The sequence below is a fragment of the Triplophysa rosa genome, linkage group LG14 (assembly GCF_024868665.1).
Source record: "Triplophysa rosa linkage group LG14, Trosa_1v2, whole genome shotgun sequence".
Classification (NCBI taxonomy): domain Eukaryota; kingdom Metazoa; phylum Chordata; class Actinopteri; order Cypriniformes; family Nemacheilidae; genus Triplophysa; species Triplophysa rosa.
The window spans coordinates 15,039,957-15,056,349 of NC_079903.1; the positions used below are offsets into that span (position 1 = coordinate 15,039,957).

The following is a 16,393-nucleotide window of genomic DNA, read 5'->3' on the forward strand; positions in this document are numbered from 1 at the left end:
ACAAAATCGAAAGTGAGTGCAATTAAAGTCCCTGCAATTAAATGACACATGCAGTCTCTTATTTCTTATAACCTGAATAATCTTATTTTCTTGATCTTAATTTTTTAAATATTGCATCACTTGGTTTGTTAATTAAAACAAATGGCTAACAATAGCCAACATGTTAAAATGCTACAAAATGTTAAGGACATGTTTAGCAGTAGCCTACATTTAGTTTTTTAAATGGTATAAATTTGACAAAACGTTTAAAGTTTTAAAAAGTTGGTGCAGAATTCTATATACATTTTTCTACTAGTTTTCTCAATAACTCAAAAACAGAAAGTGGATTTTTGCATTATCAGCACATTCAAAATGTTCAAATATTACTTCAAAGTAATTTAAATATGAAGGGACTGCTTGCTGTAGTCTATAATAACAATTACATTTTCTCTCTCTCACTCTGTCTCTCTCCCTCTCTCGCTCTCTCTCTCTCTCTCTCTCTCTCTCTCTCTCTCTCTCTCTCTCTGAAACAAACTCTCTCTCCACCCCAGAGTGTAAGTTAAAAGGACATGTCCAACAGTGTTGAACTTACAGGACTTTACCAACTCTCTTTATGTTGAGATGTTCCCAATATTAAAATCATTATGGACCCTGAAGAACGGAATAGTTCTTTTCCTAACTCCTCTGATACTTCTTCCACTCCCAGTTGTCATCAACACAAAGGTACGTAAATGAACAAGTTTTAATAAAACCAAAATGTGTCAACTTTTTAATCATGTTCTGAGTTCACACCTGGAAAGTTATTTAATTATATATTCAAGCCTTTTTTAATTTGTATACACCTGTTAAATGCTGTACTAAATTTTAACGAAATTCTATGTTTTCTACATGGGGAATACATTTTTTTCTGTTAGGCCCCCGTGTGCAATAATTCAGTGTGCCTCAAAATTGTTTCTTTAACCCTTTGTCATTGTGTATGTACAACCGTGGGAACACATAGAAAGTCTTAACTCCTTTCTGACACATCATGTTCTTGTCATGACAATTACGTGCCTATTTAAAGCAGTTCTCATATCAACTGCTCCCAAGGATAATTAAAATAACACCAGTCAAGCCTCCATTATATTTTACATGAGTTTATGAATGAAGATTCATCGCTGCACTAATCAAAGAAGCAAATTATTGACATGATCCCTGTCAACTTCTTTGTACAAAAGGGCAGATTTCCTTGTTTACGAAGACGCACACAAGATGTTCTTTGGAACGTTCTGAAATCATGTTGAAAAAACATGAATCATCAGGTTTCGCACAAACTTGTCAAGTCCATGCCACCCTGAGCACATATCACAAAGCAATTATTCAGTTTAACATTTCACTAAACTTGCCAAGCTGCTAATAAAAGAAAATGTTTTCATCTTCCAGGAGGCCAGCTGTGCTTATGTGATCATACTGATGGCAGTATATTGGTGTACGGAGGCTCTTCCTTTAGCTGTCACAGCACTGTTGCCTGCCGTCCTCTTCCCCATGTTTGGCATTATGCAATCCAAAGTGGTAAGACGGTCTCTCAGCGTTCGCTAATGATAAGAACGCCGTGAAGGGCAAATTACCAACTCAAAATCCACTGGGCAAATCTAAATATTTGCTTTAGGTTTTGTTCTTTTGTTCCGTAGGTGTGTATGCAGTACCTGAAAGATACCAGCTTGCTGTTTGTGGGCGGGCTGCTGGTGGCTGTGGCGGTGGAACACTGGAACCTGCACAAGCGCATTGCCCTCAGAGTGCTGCTCATTGTTGGGGTGCGCCCAGCACTGTAGGTGACACTGTCATTTCTCATTAGACGCAGATATCTTGCCTCTTTATTTCTTTAACGCATGCTTCTGTATTAATATAGCCTGATGCTGGGCTTCATGGGAGTGACGGCTTTCCTCTCCATGTGGATCAGTAACACAGCCACCACAGCTATGATGGTCCCTATAGTACAAGCCGTGCTGGAGCAGCAGAACAAACAGGAGACAGAACTTCCTCAGATGACCTGCAGCGAGGAGCAGTCCCAGGCCCTGGAGGTCGAATACAAACAGCCAGCGAAGCATGAAGACAGAGAAGGTCAGGTGCAGTGTTGGGCAAGTTACTCTGAAAAAGTAATTAATTACTAGTTACTAATTACATATTCAATAGTGTAATTAGATTACTGTACAAATTACTCTCTCCAAACAGTATTTAATTACTTATTATTAATTACTTTCTTTCTATATCCTACATCAACCTTGATTAGTTAAGTGATTCAAGGATAGACATGAAACGGCTCTTTTAATTCATTCAAATAAATAATATAAACTACATAAAGTAGTATTATTAACTGACTGAGAATTATACATTAAAGCACAGATTTTTTTTAAATCCACTATTGCACACATAGTTTTTAGTTACACAGTATTTAGTTACATCACATCAGAAGTAACTGTAATTAAATAAAAAATAAATAAGAGTAACCCCTTACTTTACTTTTTCAAGGGGAAAGTAATGAAATTACAGTAACTAATTACTTAGTAACTAGTTACACCCAACACTGGTCAGCCGATAGAATTGAATATGAGGTGCATGTGGAGATTATGATAGTTACTGATAACTGGACTCGATTGTATATTCCCTATATCTTAGTGGTGATGCGCATGTTGGATGTCTCACCAGAGGTTGCCAAACAACAAGAGTGTGTAGACAAAAAACTAATGTCTAAGGGCATGACTCTGTGTGTGTGTTACGCCGCCAGCATTGGTGGAACAGCAACACTCACAGGCACTGGCCCCAACCTAGTACTCAAGGGTCAAATGAACCAGTAGGTACTTTTGTAACACATTAACTTACAAAGCTTTCTTTCTTTATGTTTCTTTTTCAAAAGCAAATACTTACTTATCTCTCCAGGTTGTTCCCTCAGAATGGTGATGTCATCAACTTTGCCTCATGGTTTGGTTTTGCGTTCCCAAACATGATCATCATGCTAGTAATAGCCTGGCTCTGGCTTCAGTTTGTTTTCATGGGATTCAAGTATGAATTAAATATCTCATTTGTTTTCTACAGACACTTTTGACCTGTGCTTTATCAGCTTGTGTTTTTAATATTTCTCCAGTGTTAGGAAGACATGGGGCTGTGGGGCACGAAAGTCAGAAAAGGAAATCGCCGCCTATAACGTGATCCGCGAGCAGCACCTTCGCATGGGGCCGATGTCTTTTGGAGAACTCAGCGTTTTGGCTCTGTTCAGTTTACTTGTGGTTCTGTGGTTCACTCGGGATCCAGGATTTGTGGCCGGCTGGGCAACGTACATCTTTAACAGAGATGCAGAGTACGCAAGATTCTATGGGCTTGGATTAGCTCATTGTCATATACAGTGTTGTGCAAGTTACTTCTAAACTGTAATACATTACAGATTACTTGTTACTGTTATTTAAAAGTAATCCCTTACCTTGCAATATTACTGTCTCAGAATTGTAATACGTTACATGACTCCTGTATTACTTTTGAGTTACTTTCACCAAAATAACTACAGAAGTAGAACTTAACATTCTAAAATGACAAAATGTCTTTGTATTTTCAAAATACAAAATACTTTTTGCCAATCAACCTCTTTATTAGACTTCTTGATTTCTTTCTTTTTGATCTCTTGAATTAACTAGGCTATACAAAAATAAATACAAAAAATACTAAGATTAAATGCATTTAAATACAAAATACTATTACAAAATAATAGTATTTTGTATTTCAAATGGATGTATTTGAAACACTGCCCATCCATGCAGTCTAATAAGGAGGTTGATTGGCAAAAAGTATTTTAGTTTGAAAATACAAAAATACTACGATTAAACACATTTAAATACAAAATACTTTTTTTTCAAAGGTATTTAAATACAAAATAGTCCCATCCCATCACTGAACTAGATTATATAGAATTCTAGCTAGTCATCATGTAAACGTTAGCTTACCTTGTCATTGCTGCTGGTCACAGGGATCTTGCTAACTAGCTTCCTGAAAGCAGCCCAATGACCCCTCAAAACCCACCCAAAAGGAATGAAAACTAGCCCAATTATTTTCCGGTGTCAAATCAAAGTCAACTGCCAAAAGACATTTCTACTGCTATATTTACTTATCTGAATGGTTTCCTAGATATTGTATATATTTTTTGTTCTGTTGAACTCAAAAGATGTTTTGGGGGATTTAGGAAAGCAAACAATTCTGGGTCACCTTTGACTACCGTTGTAATTTTTTCTGCTATGGTAGTCAATGATGCCAAAGAATTTTCAGTTGCTTACATTCTATCACATATCTTTGTGTTCAACTGAACAAAGAAATGTATACAGGTTTGGAACAACTAGAGGGTGAGTAATTCATAACAGAATTTTCATTTTTGGGTGGAGTGTCCCTTTAAAAAATATCCCATGTGTGCTCGAGGCCACTCACGGAAATGAACGAGAAACGTGTTTTCTCTTCGTAAAACATGCAAAAACTTGCTTTAGAAATAAGCTTGGTTAAATATATTGCATATGTATAATGTGTACAAGCACGTCAATGTTTTAGTTGTTCTAGACTGCGTATAGCGCTGCTCAAACGTGATATTTGGCAGCCGGAAGAACCAACTGTTGTACACTCACGCGTGATTTCTTTCATTGTGCAAGGTGACATGCACCTTAGTACGAAACATTGGTAAAAACATCATTCGGATGCATTGTCTAATACCACCGCTATATGTTCCTCTTTGGTTGAGCTGAGCTCCCGCGTCCCTCCCTGTACTGTAGCCTGCCTGTCAGACACTCGTTCCCCACACTTTCGAGAACGGGCCTGGAGTTGCCAGGTATTCTTCTGAGTATGAATACACATTAAGAATCTCATCAATTAACATTTATCCTTAGAATATAAATAAACATTTTGGCGGCCGCAGTACACTATGAAAGTAGCCCTAAAACCCGCAACCCGCGGCTCCATAATTTTTCCCGCAACTGCATTTTCAAAATAGCCCAATTGTGCGGGAAACCGCGACACTGGCAACACTGGGCTTACAGCGAACCGGGCGGGGCTAATAGCCTCGGACCTCGAGCTCAGAGGCTGAAATCATGCCGCGTATAATACAAAATACAAAGTCCCACCAGCCAGAGGGAGATTAATGACACCACACGCGTCTATTCACCAACAGGAAATAGAACTTACTTGCGGGATTTTTGATTTGTTAATGTCTCGCGGGCGAACAAGTTTGTTGTAACGCAAGCGTTACTGAACATGTACAGAGTAAAATATTACTGAAAATGTATTAGTAATGCCTTACACTACTGCGTTACAGCAAAAAGTAATACGTTACTGTAATACATTACTTTTGTAACGCATTATATATATATGACCAGTGTTGGGTAAGTTACTCTGAAAAAGTAATTAATTACTAGTTACTAATTACACATTCGATAATGTAATTAGATTACTATACAAGTTACTCTCTTCAAAAAGTATTTAATTACTTATTACTAATTACTTTCTATATCCATCAACCTTGATGAGTTAAGTGATTCAAGGATAGACTTGAAACGGCTCTTTTAATTCATTCAAATAAATAATATAAAACTACATAAAGTAGTATTATTAATTACAAATGTGAGAATTATACATTAAAGCACGGATTTTAAAGTTAGACTTTGAATTTTGATGGAAATTCCTCTTCTGCACACACACATATTACACAAAGTATTTAGTTTAATTACATCAGAAGTAACCTTAATTAAATTACAGAAAAATTAAGAGTAATCCCTTACTTAACTTTTTCAAGGGAAAAGTAATTAAATTACAGTAACTAATTACTTAGTAACTAGTTACACCCAACGCTGTATATGACATGATAAATCATTTACAGAGCCACTTGATCTGTGATATATTTCATTTGCATTTAGATATGTGACAGACGCTACAGTTGCGGTCTTCATTGCTGTGCTGCTTTTTATTCTGCCATCAAAACCACCCCGGATTTTCATCTGGTCCTCAAATGGCTCTGAAACAGGTGAGAACTTTACATGTCACATTTGCTTCTAAACTAAAATCCTGGAGCCTGTTAATAATATTTAGATGTACATTCTGTCATTTACAGATCCCCAGCTTCCCACTGTCCCCAGTCCAGCTCTGCTCACCTGGAAAGTTGCTCAGAAGAAATTACCTTGGAACATAGTTTTGCTCCTGGGTGGAGGTTTTGCACTGGCCAAAGGGAGCGAGGTGAGCGTTGTTCTCTAGCTTGCATGCGTCAAGGTTATCGCACATTAGACTCGGCTAAAAATCACTGCTTGAGCACCCAGAACATTGACTGCACTCAAAGTGACAAATAATGAATAACAGTTGCAGGTTATTTTATTTTTTTATTTCTCCTTTGTGTGTCTCAGGAGTCTGGACTATCAAGATGGATGGGAAACCAGTTAACTCCCCTACACAGTATTCCTCCCTGGGCTATTGTTATCATTTTGTGCCTCCTAATTGCTATTTTTACCGAATGCACAAGCAACGTGGCTACAGCAACCCTTTTCCTCCCTGTTCTTGCTTCTATGGTAAGATTTTTACATTTTATTATTATTCTGATTTTCAACAGTTATGCACAGTTATGCTATGGACTTTTGACTGAAAATAGCATTCAGGATTTGGACCAATCTTCAATGCAACCAAAAACACCAGAAGTAGTAATAAAATGTGCTACCTGTTATACAAAAATCTGTACACGTTGCAGATCCTTTTTTATAGCAAAATGGGGCAGTTGCTTTTGAATAGCATTTTCTTTAAATACCATGAATCAAGCATGAAGTTATGCTTTGTCACCAGCTGTGCAATGCTTCAATAAAACACTGACTCCATGCAGACATGACTCACAGGGTGTTATAATGTCTTTTGGATTTATGCTTAGTTACAGACATTTAATGACACGCTCAGAAAACAGATCAGAGACACAAAAAACACTGTACTGTAAAAGCCTCTATGTCAATTATTTTCACGCGTGTATTCATTGCAGTCTCAGTCTGTTGGAATGAATCCTCTGTACGTCATGGTGCCATGCACACTCAGCGCTTCATTTGCATTCATGTTACCTGTGGCAACTCCTCCAAATGCAATAGTCTTCTCATATGGATACCTCAAGGTTTCAGACATGGTAAGTTATTGAATGTTAATGTTAACAGTATTTTAGTTCACTTTCTTTATACTCAAAATGTCTTAAAAGAGGATTATTTAACATTACTACAGAAGAACTAGTTTGCAACCACCTGCCAGATATGAATTATCCCATTTTTTGTCACATATTTTGTACGTGTCTGTGATTTCGATTTCTTAAAGTAATAGTTCACTTAAAAATGAAAATTCTTTCATCATTTACTCTTGTCATTTAAAACTTGTATGACTTCGCAGAACACCAAAGAAGATATTTTGAAGAATGTTGGTAACCGGCACCCGTTGCATTGGTCTGTGTTCATACAAAAGTGAATGGGTGCCAGCGCTGTTCGATTACCAACTTTCTTCAAAATATCTTCTTTTGTGAAAAAAGAAAGTCATACAGGTTTGAAATAAATGATGACAGAATTTTTATTTTTGGGTGAACTATCCCTTTAAAAACAAATGCAGACATATTGACAAACCAAAACAAGCCCAGCTACCAACTAACTCACAAATTTAATTTTTTTTTCAGGCAAAGACTGGCATAATAATGAATGTCATAGGGATTTTCTGCATCACTCTAGCCATCAACACCTGGGGCAAGGCAATGTTCAGCCTGGACACATTTCCAGCCTGGGCCAACCAAACAGAAATATGAAGGACAGTATAAGGCCAAATAAAAACTAACAAGCTGCTCTTTCTCCTCATCATCTTCACAACTCTGCAGCACAGAAACTGGAACGTGGCAGGGTTTGCACACCGTTTGCCTCTATCATTAAAGCGCCTGAATTACTCTGCAGCTATACATTTTGAGTACACCCACTATTTTAAACAACATCATAACAGAATGAACACTGAGCTGTGAAATCTGGCTTCTACGCTTTGCTTGTGTTACTGTATCCACAGCAAGCTACAATTACAGTATATTGCAGTTCAAGCTTTTACAGTATACTTTACATAGCAGGCTCACCTGTCAGGATGGAACAAAATGGGCTGAGAAGTCAAAGCCTAACCAACCACCAGTTCCTACTTCTTAAGAGTAAAAACATTCTTAAGTTGCATTTTGTCAAGGGAATTTGGATAACATGGATCTTACAGATTTTTTGGATTATAAAAGGTTATTTAGACTGTGTGGAGCCATATGGCATCGCTAAGAAGAAACATCAGGCCGACTTATAAGCAAATATAATGGTTGTGAATCATTATGAATTTTAAAGTCAGGTGTATGGAAACGTTCAAATTTATGATTAATATATAATTTATTATATTATACTCTTAAAAATAAATGAAAGGAAATCCAGTATTAGTAAATCAGGCCCTGCGTGTCAGAGAAGTACAATTATACAATGATAAACGAAGTCTTCATTCAACTTCTAAAGCCTATACTTTTTCAATAATTGTATGGTTCTTTCCACAAACAAGTGCTTACTGTACTTTTACAATCAAAATGACTTGAATTTAGATGACTTTTTTAAATGCTGCACATTTTGAACGAGTATGACCTCATTGTGCATGCAGGGACAGCGTTTTAGTGTTTAATATATTTTTAGACTGTACATTCTTGTGAGATGTGAGTTAATTGATACCCTGTATACACTTCTGTTTGATTTCAATTAGGATCTACTGTATTCTGGTCGACTGAATTATTTATAATAATAGTAATAATTTTAAGATACATTCTCCAAGTTTGTTTATTATAATCATACATGTACCAAATAGGCAGGTAAAGCAAATATGTCTTTATTAAAATCTTTCTCTTCGATATTATCCTTGTTTTCATTATGAATGATTTCCTAAATGACATTTAAACGTTTCTGTTTTCAAAATTATATTTGGAAACCAAGACTGTAAATATTCAGAATTAAGGAATTCAATTTTAAAAATGTACATTGAAAAACCCATGCACCATGTAGTCAACCACTAATCTAAATATTAGGGAACATGCAATTGCTATGGTGGCTCGGTCTCTGTTTTCCTAAAATAAAATTCAGCATATACACTTTTTCCTATTTTAATTGTTTAAGATGCCACATAAAACTTACTTCGGTTGTTATTTTAGAATAGACATATTCTAAGCATATAATGAGCATAGTATGTAACCTAAACTTTGGATGCCAAGGAAACTAAAAGAACAACTAAATAAAATTCATGACATTTCATTAAGTTCAAAGTGATCCCGCCAGTACAAATTAAATGTGAAGCCAGTTCTATTTGGGGTAACAACATGGCACAGAAGTGGTTAAGAACATCACAGAGTGTTGTGTCCTATAAAATAGCTTAACCAAGCCTCAGCCTTGCATGCGAATCAGAAATGTTTCAGTTCGAAACAAAGCAATTTTTCTCAAAAAGTAGCACCATTCCCTACTTACAATCCAAAGCCCTTAGAGTTTCAACTTGCCAGGAGCACCAAAATGAAGCTTTCCACACAACAAAACAATGAGATGATAAAAAAACTGAGACTGACAATTCAAGTAATAGTTCCTCTGTCAGTCTGTGAGTTTCCTTAGCTTTATTTCACTGGGAAAGGCGTGGGAAAGTCGTGATCTCAAGCGGAGACGTGATGTATGTGTACAGTTAATGTCAACATTGGTGAAATCGGTAGACTCAGGTTAGTGTGTTATGGATACATCATGAATTACAACCAAGCTCTCTAAAGTCAAGCTAAAGAGAAGCTCTACACTGTTGCAATTCCACCTGATGATTTCACAAACCTGTCGAGGTCAGAAGCGGATTAATGATGGCTTATAGCCTTCAGGAGACAAAGGAGTATATTTTACAGCCCAGTTTCCTGCCAAGTGACCACACTATAACCCCATAGTGCATGATAATCGCTGAAGTATGACCACGACTACTATGCAATACCTAAAGTACAATGTTCCAATTTTGGTCAGGTTGAGATTCCATCCAAATACCACAGAACGCTTTTCTTTCTATTTATGAAATTAAATAATTAAAAGGGTCACGAGTCAACAGTTAACAAGTGGTTAGGTGTGCAGAGACGCAACGATCACTATGATCTCAGATGTTTGAGGGAAAGAGCAGATATAATTACAGCCCTTTTCTAGTTTTCTGCATCTTTAACACCCACTCATTATCCATTTGAACCAGAGCACGCATAAGTCAGCCTCCAATTTGGCTATATACGTCAAAAAGCCCAAAAAAGTAGACATTTTTTTCCTCGTGACATTCTGTTGAACTAAGTGAATGTGTTTGACTTTCTGGAAAATAAAGTTTTTGGACAAATTTTCAAGTAGCCTCTAATAATGTTACTGATGCAAAGTATCACTTTTACTGTACTTACTTCATACATATATTAATATCATGTGTCCCCTTCATTCATTCATTTGAAAAGGACAATAGCTGATGACATAAAAAACAGCTTTTAAAGAACTGACATGACTAAATGTGACATATTCAAACAATCAACCTTTTGCTAATAATACAACAGCATACTGAATAGCTGCATTACAAAATAATTTGCCCAGATTTAAGATTATAAAATTAGTTTAGCTACTCCATGAATACTTTAACGATAAAATATGTAAACTGAAACATGAATGAATGAATTTAGTTTCTGACCATGAATCAAAAATGTATGCAGTGACCAAATATCGAATCTAAAAATACTCAATACAATTTTACGATCAATAGCTCCCCCAACTGGTTGCAGTAGGCACTGCATTAGGCAATGCTCTATATTTCTGCACTCCAAAATAAAATCTATAACATATGCAGGGGCGGCCTGGCCATCACGGACGCTTGGGCCGCTTAGACGGACATATTATTAATGCGAATGCATGCAACGCGAATGCAGAAGACACGTATGCATGCCACCCTCCTCCCCCCCCCACCCGGTCGACAGCCCCCGTCGACAGAATTGGTGGAGGGTCGATGTGGGCCAAAAAAGCCAGGGCCGATTTTTCTTCCCAGTCCAGCCCTGAACATATACAACATTTTTAACAAAAAATTTGAAAAAGCTCAGGTTTTTCGATGAGCACCTTTGGTCCTTTGTTCTGCTATCTAAGACATTGTTAATGATTCCTCATATGGATGGGACAACAGGTGGGCGTGGGCTGACATTCAAGTGTGACAGAAAGCAAACTGAATTTGTTTCGAAGCAAGATTATAAATAAGTCATCAAACGAGTCAACAGAATGAATATAGAAGAAAATACACCACAATCCACATGTCAAGGGTGTTTAAGAGTTCTGAGAAGTTTTTTACCAGTGAACTTTAAAACAGAAATAGTAAACTTGTGTTTTCTTGCTCTGCCTGTGGTAAGTTTATATTTGTTTTCTTTTTGTCACCTGTATTATGTTTGAATCACAATTTGTAATATGTGAATTGAGCTGACTTCAGTTTTGTTTGTTTTTTTGCTAGTTTTTGTCCTATCTGTCCGAGTATTTATTAGGTTTTGTAAGCACTGTGTTCTGCGGTCACCTGGGTAGAATAGAACTTGATGGTGTTACTCTTGCCACATCTGTGAGTGACCCACAATTAAGTTATCACTTCAAAATATTTGGGCAGTGATATTTATGAGATGAATGATGACGGGATGTCACCAACAGGTCATCAATGTTATGGGGATTGGCATTGGCCATGGATTGGCAGCAGCTTGTGACACGCTCATTTCTCAGGTACAGACTATTTGAATTCTGTTCATTTATACACAATGTTGGTTTTTGTCTCTTAATATTCTGCTCTGTCTTTACAGGCATTTGGAAGTGGCAACTTACGTCAAGTTGGTGTTGTAACACAGAGAGCGATTCTGATTCTATTACTCGCGTGTCTGCCATGCTGCGCCCTGCTTATCAATACAGAGTCCATATTACTGCTTGTGGGGCAAAGCCCAGAGGTTGCCAAGTGAGTGTTGCGGAAATGATGTGGAAATGTGATAAGAAACCGAGGCTGTTGACATAAAAGACAATAGGCAGACACATAATGTACTGACCTAGAAGTTAAAATATGTGAAATACAGGTAACGTTCGCAAAAGTCTGAAGAATACAGTTTTCATGCCATCAAGGTCACTCTATTGGAATTGCTCTATTGGTGGCTGTGATCTTTGCTTAAAACAAAAACTAAAAAACAAATCTGTTTTTAATTGATTAGCCTATACAGTATTACAAATTTGTATTTAACCCAGAAAATTAAATTAGAGTATCATCAAGAGTAGTACCTTCACAGCTCTTTATTCTATTTTAGGGTCTCTCAGCTCTACGTGAACATATTTTTGCCTGGTCTTCCGGTATGTACTTCTGTTTACACATACTGTATACACATATGACAGAGTAAGTTCTGGCATGAAACTCTAGATGACGCAGTCCTAAAGTCCAATCCAATCTGACATAATAATTACTACACGGTGAAGCTGATTGGTTCCTTCCGTATCAGCAGCCAATGAGCTTGCTGCTCTACGTTTAAATATTGGCTAGTGTTTGTTGTAGCAGCGCACGCATTTCAGAAACCCTCCTCCTTCCCCAGCTCCACCTGTATAGATCTGCTACAAGGTGATCACGTAAACTATGGGGGTTTATTCATATGTTATATGTGCAGCAGCAGTAGCAAGTCTTCGTACTTGCTCCGCCGCAGCATAGCAGATCTATTTCGCCAAGACCAAATACATTTATATGTCATGTACACTACCATGCCAAACCCTCCGAGAGTTGTCATGACAGAACTCTTTTTATAATTCAGGTCTGATTTGGAGTTCTATCTAAAAGAAGATTTTTGGACTCATTTTTGGTTACTGAACACACAAGTTGACCAAAACACCCCATTATTATTATCACCCGAGCTTAAAATGCAATCTTAAATAATACAGCCATTTCTGCTTTACAGGCTTCATTTATGTACATTACTGAAGCCAAATATCTACAGAATCAGGTAGGAAAAAAACATTAAAAGGACATTCTCAGAGAAATCGTGATTCTGAAACCTAATGAAATCTCTTCATGCAGGGAATAGTATGGCCCCTGGTCATTACTGGGGTGGCAGCAAATGCTCTTAATGTGGTCATCAACTATGTTCTCCTCTTTGTCCTGGATTTTGGAGTTGCGTGAGTTTCCATGTCTGGTGCTGTTAAACTACCGGACAGAAAGTAATTAGAGCTAATTTAGCGGTTTACCACTAATGACTGTGGGAATTTTATCTGCAGAGGATCAGCAGCTGCCAACAGCATCTCACAGTATGCTCTGGCTGTCTCATTGCTCGTGTACATCCGCTGGAAAGGTCTCTATAAGGACACCTGGGCAGGTGAGTTCACTGAGGAAAAGAAAATCTCAGTGGTTTCTTTCATTTCAAATCTTTATTCTTATTCTGCATAAATCACACTTTGAGTAATACATATTAATTTACCTATTTTAATTAAATAAAGCACTTGTGGGATGTGATCATTCAAACACTAAATGTTGTAAAATGCTACTTTTTCTGACAGTATTTGATTGAGAAATGCATTAGAGTCTTTGTCATTGTATAGGCTGGTCGATGGACTGTTTAAAGGGGTGGGAGTCTTTTATCCATCTGGCTATTCCAAGTATGCTTATGCTTTGTGCAGAATGGTGGACTTATGAAATTGGAGGACTTCTGTCAGGTTAGGGAGCATATTTTATGATTTTGAAAACATGTTGGTTGTTTGTATTATATTAGTAATTTTATTTTAGACATGTTTTATTGTTGACACTTATATTTTTAGCAAATCTATATCAAAATGCACATTTTGTAATATCTGCCCTTTCTATGCCAGGTCTGATAAGTGAAGTGGAGCTTGGAGCTCAGTCAGTTGTCTATGGACTTGCAAATATTGCATACATGGTACACATGAATTAGTTTATAAGCATTTCATTTCAGTATTGTTTGAATGTTTAAGGCAAAATTGTCTGTGTGTAGTTTCCATTAGGTTTCAGTGTAGCAGGCAGTGTGAGAGTGGGAAATGCCATAGGAGCAGGAGATGTTGCCCAAGCCAAGATCTCTGCCAAACTCTCTCTGATTTGTGCAGGTTAAACTAAGAAATGACACATTTCTATAGCAATTTTAATAGTCATTTTAACAACAAGTGAATATTATTACAATAAGCATTATAAATCATTTTGATTTGCAGTTTCTGTTGCAGTGGTTTTGGCAACCATCATTGGTTCTACAAAGGATGTAGTTGCTTACATCTTCACAAATGATGAGTGAGTGTTGCTTACATACTCAAAATAAAGATTACAAAGAGGACAATTAACGAAAACAGCGTTTTCACAACAAACAAGAGGTGGTAATATTGTGGCAATTGTTTTCCTTCCTCCCACAGAGACATTATAATGAGGGTTGCCACAGTAATGTATTTTTATGCTCCTTTCCATCTTCTTGATGCAACAGCGGTAAGTCATTAGCAGAGTTGTGTCAGCGCACTCCAAATCTTCATTAGGGTTAAAAACAAAACTGAACCACCAAGGCAGTGATCTAAGAGCTGAGTTTAAACCTTACTAATGTGATTAAGACTATCTGACCAGACTGCAATCTTTCCCTTTGTTCACAAATCAAACCAAGGCTAGGCTTGATGGGGTTATTTTCGGGTGAAATGTTAAGCTGGTTTCGTTGCTGCTTTATTTCAATCAGGCAGCAGGTGGCAGTATAGTAAGAGGTTTAGGCAGGCAGAAGATCGGCGCAATCTGCAACCTCTTAGGATACTACGGCGTTGGGTTTCCTATTGGAATATCCTTGATGTTTGCTGCTAAATTGGGAATTGTAGGTAATGTAGGTATTGTAGGTAATGGGGTTTCATTTAAAAATGACCTTCGTCTATCCAACTCACATTCTTCTATTCTCCTGCAGGTCTGTGGACTGGCCTGTTAATATCAGTCCTTCTTCAGGCAGTTTTCCTTATTGTCCTCATCTTCAAACTGGACTGGGAAAAAGCCTCACAAGAGGTGAGAAATAAAGATTTGTCGGTTACTCAAAGGAATATTTAAAGTGATGGTTCACACAAAATGAAATTAAGCCATGATTTACTCACCCCCCTGCTCTTCCAAACCCGCATTCCTTTTTTTTCTGTTGAAAAAAAAACGTCATTACTTAAAGTAACTCCACGTGTAAATATAGTGCAGATAAATTTATGCAATATCTTTTGTTATTACATGTTATACAATAACTTTTTCTGAGCAATACACTACTGTTAATGTAATGGAACAGTTCACCCAAAAATGAAAATTCTGTCTTCATTTACTCACCCTTGAGTTGTTCCAAATCTGTATAAATTTCTTTGTTCTGATGAACACAGAGAAAGATATTTGGAAGAATGCTTGTAACCAAGCAGTTCTTGGCCAACATTGACTACCATAGTAGGACAAATTACAATGGTGGTCAAAAGTGCCGCAGAACTGTTTGCTTTCCTACAATCTTCAAAATGTCATCTTTTGTGTTCAACACAACATAGAAATTTATAAAGCAATTCATACAATTGTGCATGCTTTTTTATGTTATCCTTTATAATGATGTAAATATTCACTTTCAAGGCACAGATCAGGGCTGGTGTGCAGACAAGACAGACGGATATTGGTAATATGTTTGTTACATTATGAACAATGAAAGAGCATGTCAATTGGCAAATCAGTAGACACATTATTTTCTTGACAGGTGCACAAGAAGAGAGTATTAATACTGAGAACTATGGTGAGAACACTGCTACAGATGTGGACAGGCTAGTCGCGGAGCCTAATGTGGAGCTGACGTCAGGGATGTTGCTGCGTAGGGGACTGGCTCTGGCAGCTATGCTTGCTTTACTTGCTGCTGGTCTCATGACTAATGTCTTTCTAAGCAGTTGATCATCAACTCATAAGGATTTTATGATACTTGGACAATGTGTGCCTTCGATGTCACTGATTGGCAGAAGAGAACCCAAATGCAGGCAGGCGGTGAAGGGGTTAACATACAAGACTTTATTATAAATACAAAGAAACAAAAGACCAAACAAAAACCCACGAGGGGGTAAATGACAAAGTAACAAAATAATGATACACACAACTGGACCAAGGTTAACTAAACACTAAACTAGACAATACTTTGACAAAGACTAAACTAAACACTTACTGAAACAGGAACAGGGAGCACATGGATCGTAAAGCAGACATCAACCACGGGTTAGCTCGACAAACTTACACACTCAACGCAATGACCGACACAGGACAATGACACATGAGGGTATTATATAGGGAAGACAGACAAAGGATAACGACACGGGGCAGGTGTGGGTAATTAAACACTCAGGGAAAGATAAAGAGG

At 37.3% G+C, this 16,393-nt stretch overlaps 2 protein-coding genes across 2 annotated transcripts; both read left to right on the top strand.

Moving 5' to 3' along the window:
* Positions 1-531: 531 nt before the first annotated feature.
* slc13a5b (solute carrier family 13 member 5b) lies at positions 532-8,879 on the top strand. The gene is made up of 12 exons (XM_057351138.1): positions 532-702; positions 1,402-1,530; positions 1,650-1,786; positions 1,868-2,079; positions 2,635-2,809; positions 2,896-3,018; positions 3,101-3,313; positions 5,898-6,004; positions 6,092-6,213; positions 6,378-6,539; positions 6,995-7,132; positions 7,664-8,879. Exons 1-12 carry the CDS (start codon positions 601-603, stop codon positions 7,787-7,789), a joined length of 1,746 nt encoding a protein of 581 aa, XP_057207121.1. The 5' UTR covers positions 532-600; the 3' UTR covers positions 7,790-8,879.
* A 2,406-nt stretch (positions 8,880-11,285) lies between these two features.
* On the top strand, positions 11,286-15,936 carry slc47a3 (solute carrier family 47 member 3). The gene is made up of 17 exons (XM_057350550.1): positions 11,286-11,408; positions 11,512-11,613; positions 11,700-11,768; positions 11,846-11,994; positions 12,335-12,377; positions 12,971-13,015; positions 13,090-13,187; positions 13,287-13,384; positions 13,608-13,721; positions 13,875-13,942; positions 14,018-14,126; positions 14,229-14,304; positions 14,424-14,493; positions 14,732-14,864; positions 14,948-15,042; positions 15,628-15,670; positions 15,749-15,936. The coding sequence occupies exons 1-17, from the start codon at positions 11,286-11,288 to the stop codon at positions 15,934-15,936; spliced, it is 1,623 nt and encodes a 540-aa protein (XP_057206533.1).
* The last annotated feature ends 457 nt before the right edge of the window (positions 15,937-16,393 follow it).

What these genes read in the sequence shown, in the direction of transcription:
- slc13a5b (XM_057351138.1), top strand. Translation starts at nt 601, where the DNA reads ATGTTCCCAATATTAAAATCATTATGGACCCTGAAGAACGGAATAGTT. An exon ending in GCATTATGCAATCCAAAGTG is followed by an intron (nt 1,531 to 1,649) that starts GTAAGACGGTCT and finishes TTTGTTCCGTAG; the next exon opens with GTGTGTATGCAGTACCTGAA. An exon ending in GAAGCATGAAGACAGAGAAG is followed by an intron (nt 2,080 to 2,634) that starts GTCAGGTGCAGT and finishes CCTATATCTTAG; the next exon opens with TGGTGATGCGCATGTTGGAT.
- slc47a3 (XM_057350550.1), top strand. Translation starts at nt 11,286, where the DNA reads ATGAATATAGAAGAAAATACACCACAATCCACATGTCAAGGGTGTTTA. An exon ending in CCAAATATCTACAGAATCAG is followed by an intron (nt 13,016 to 13,089) that starts GTAGGAAAAAAA and finishes CTCTTCATGCAG; the next exon opens with GGAATAGTATGGCCCCTGGT. An exon ending in ATCTTCTTGATGCAACAGCG is followed by an intron (nt 14,494 to 14,731) that starts GTAAGTCATTAG and finishes TATTTCAATCAG; the next exon opens with GCAGCAGGTGGCAGTATAGT.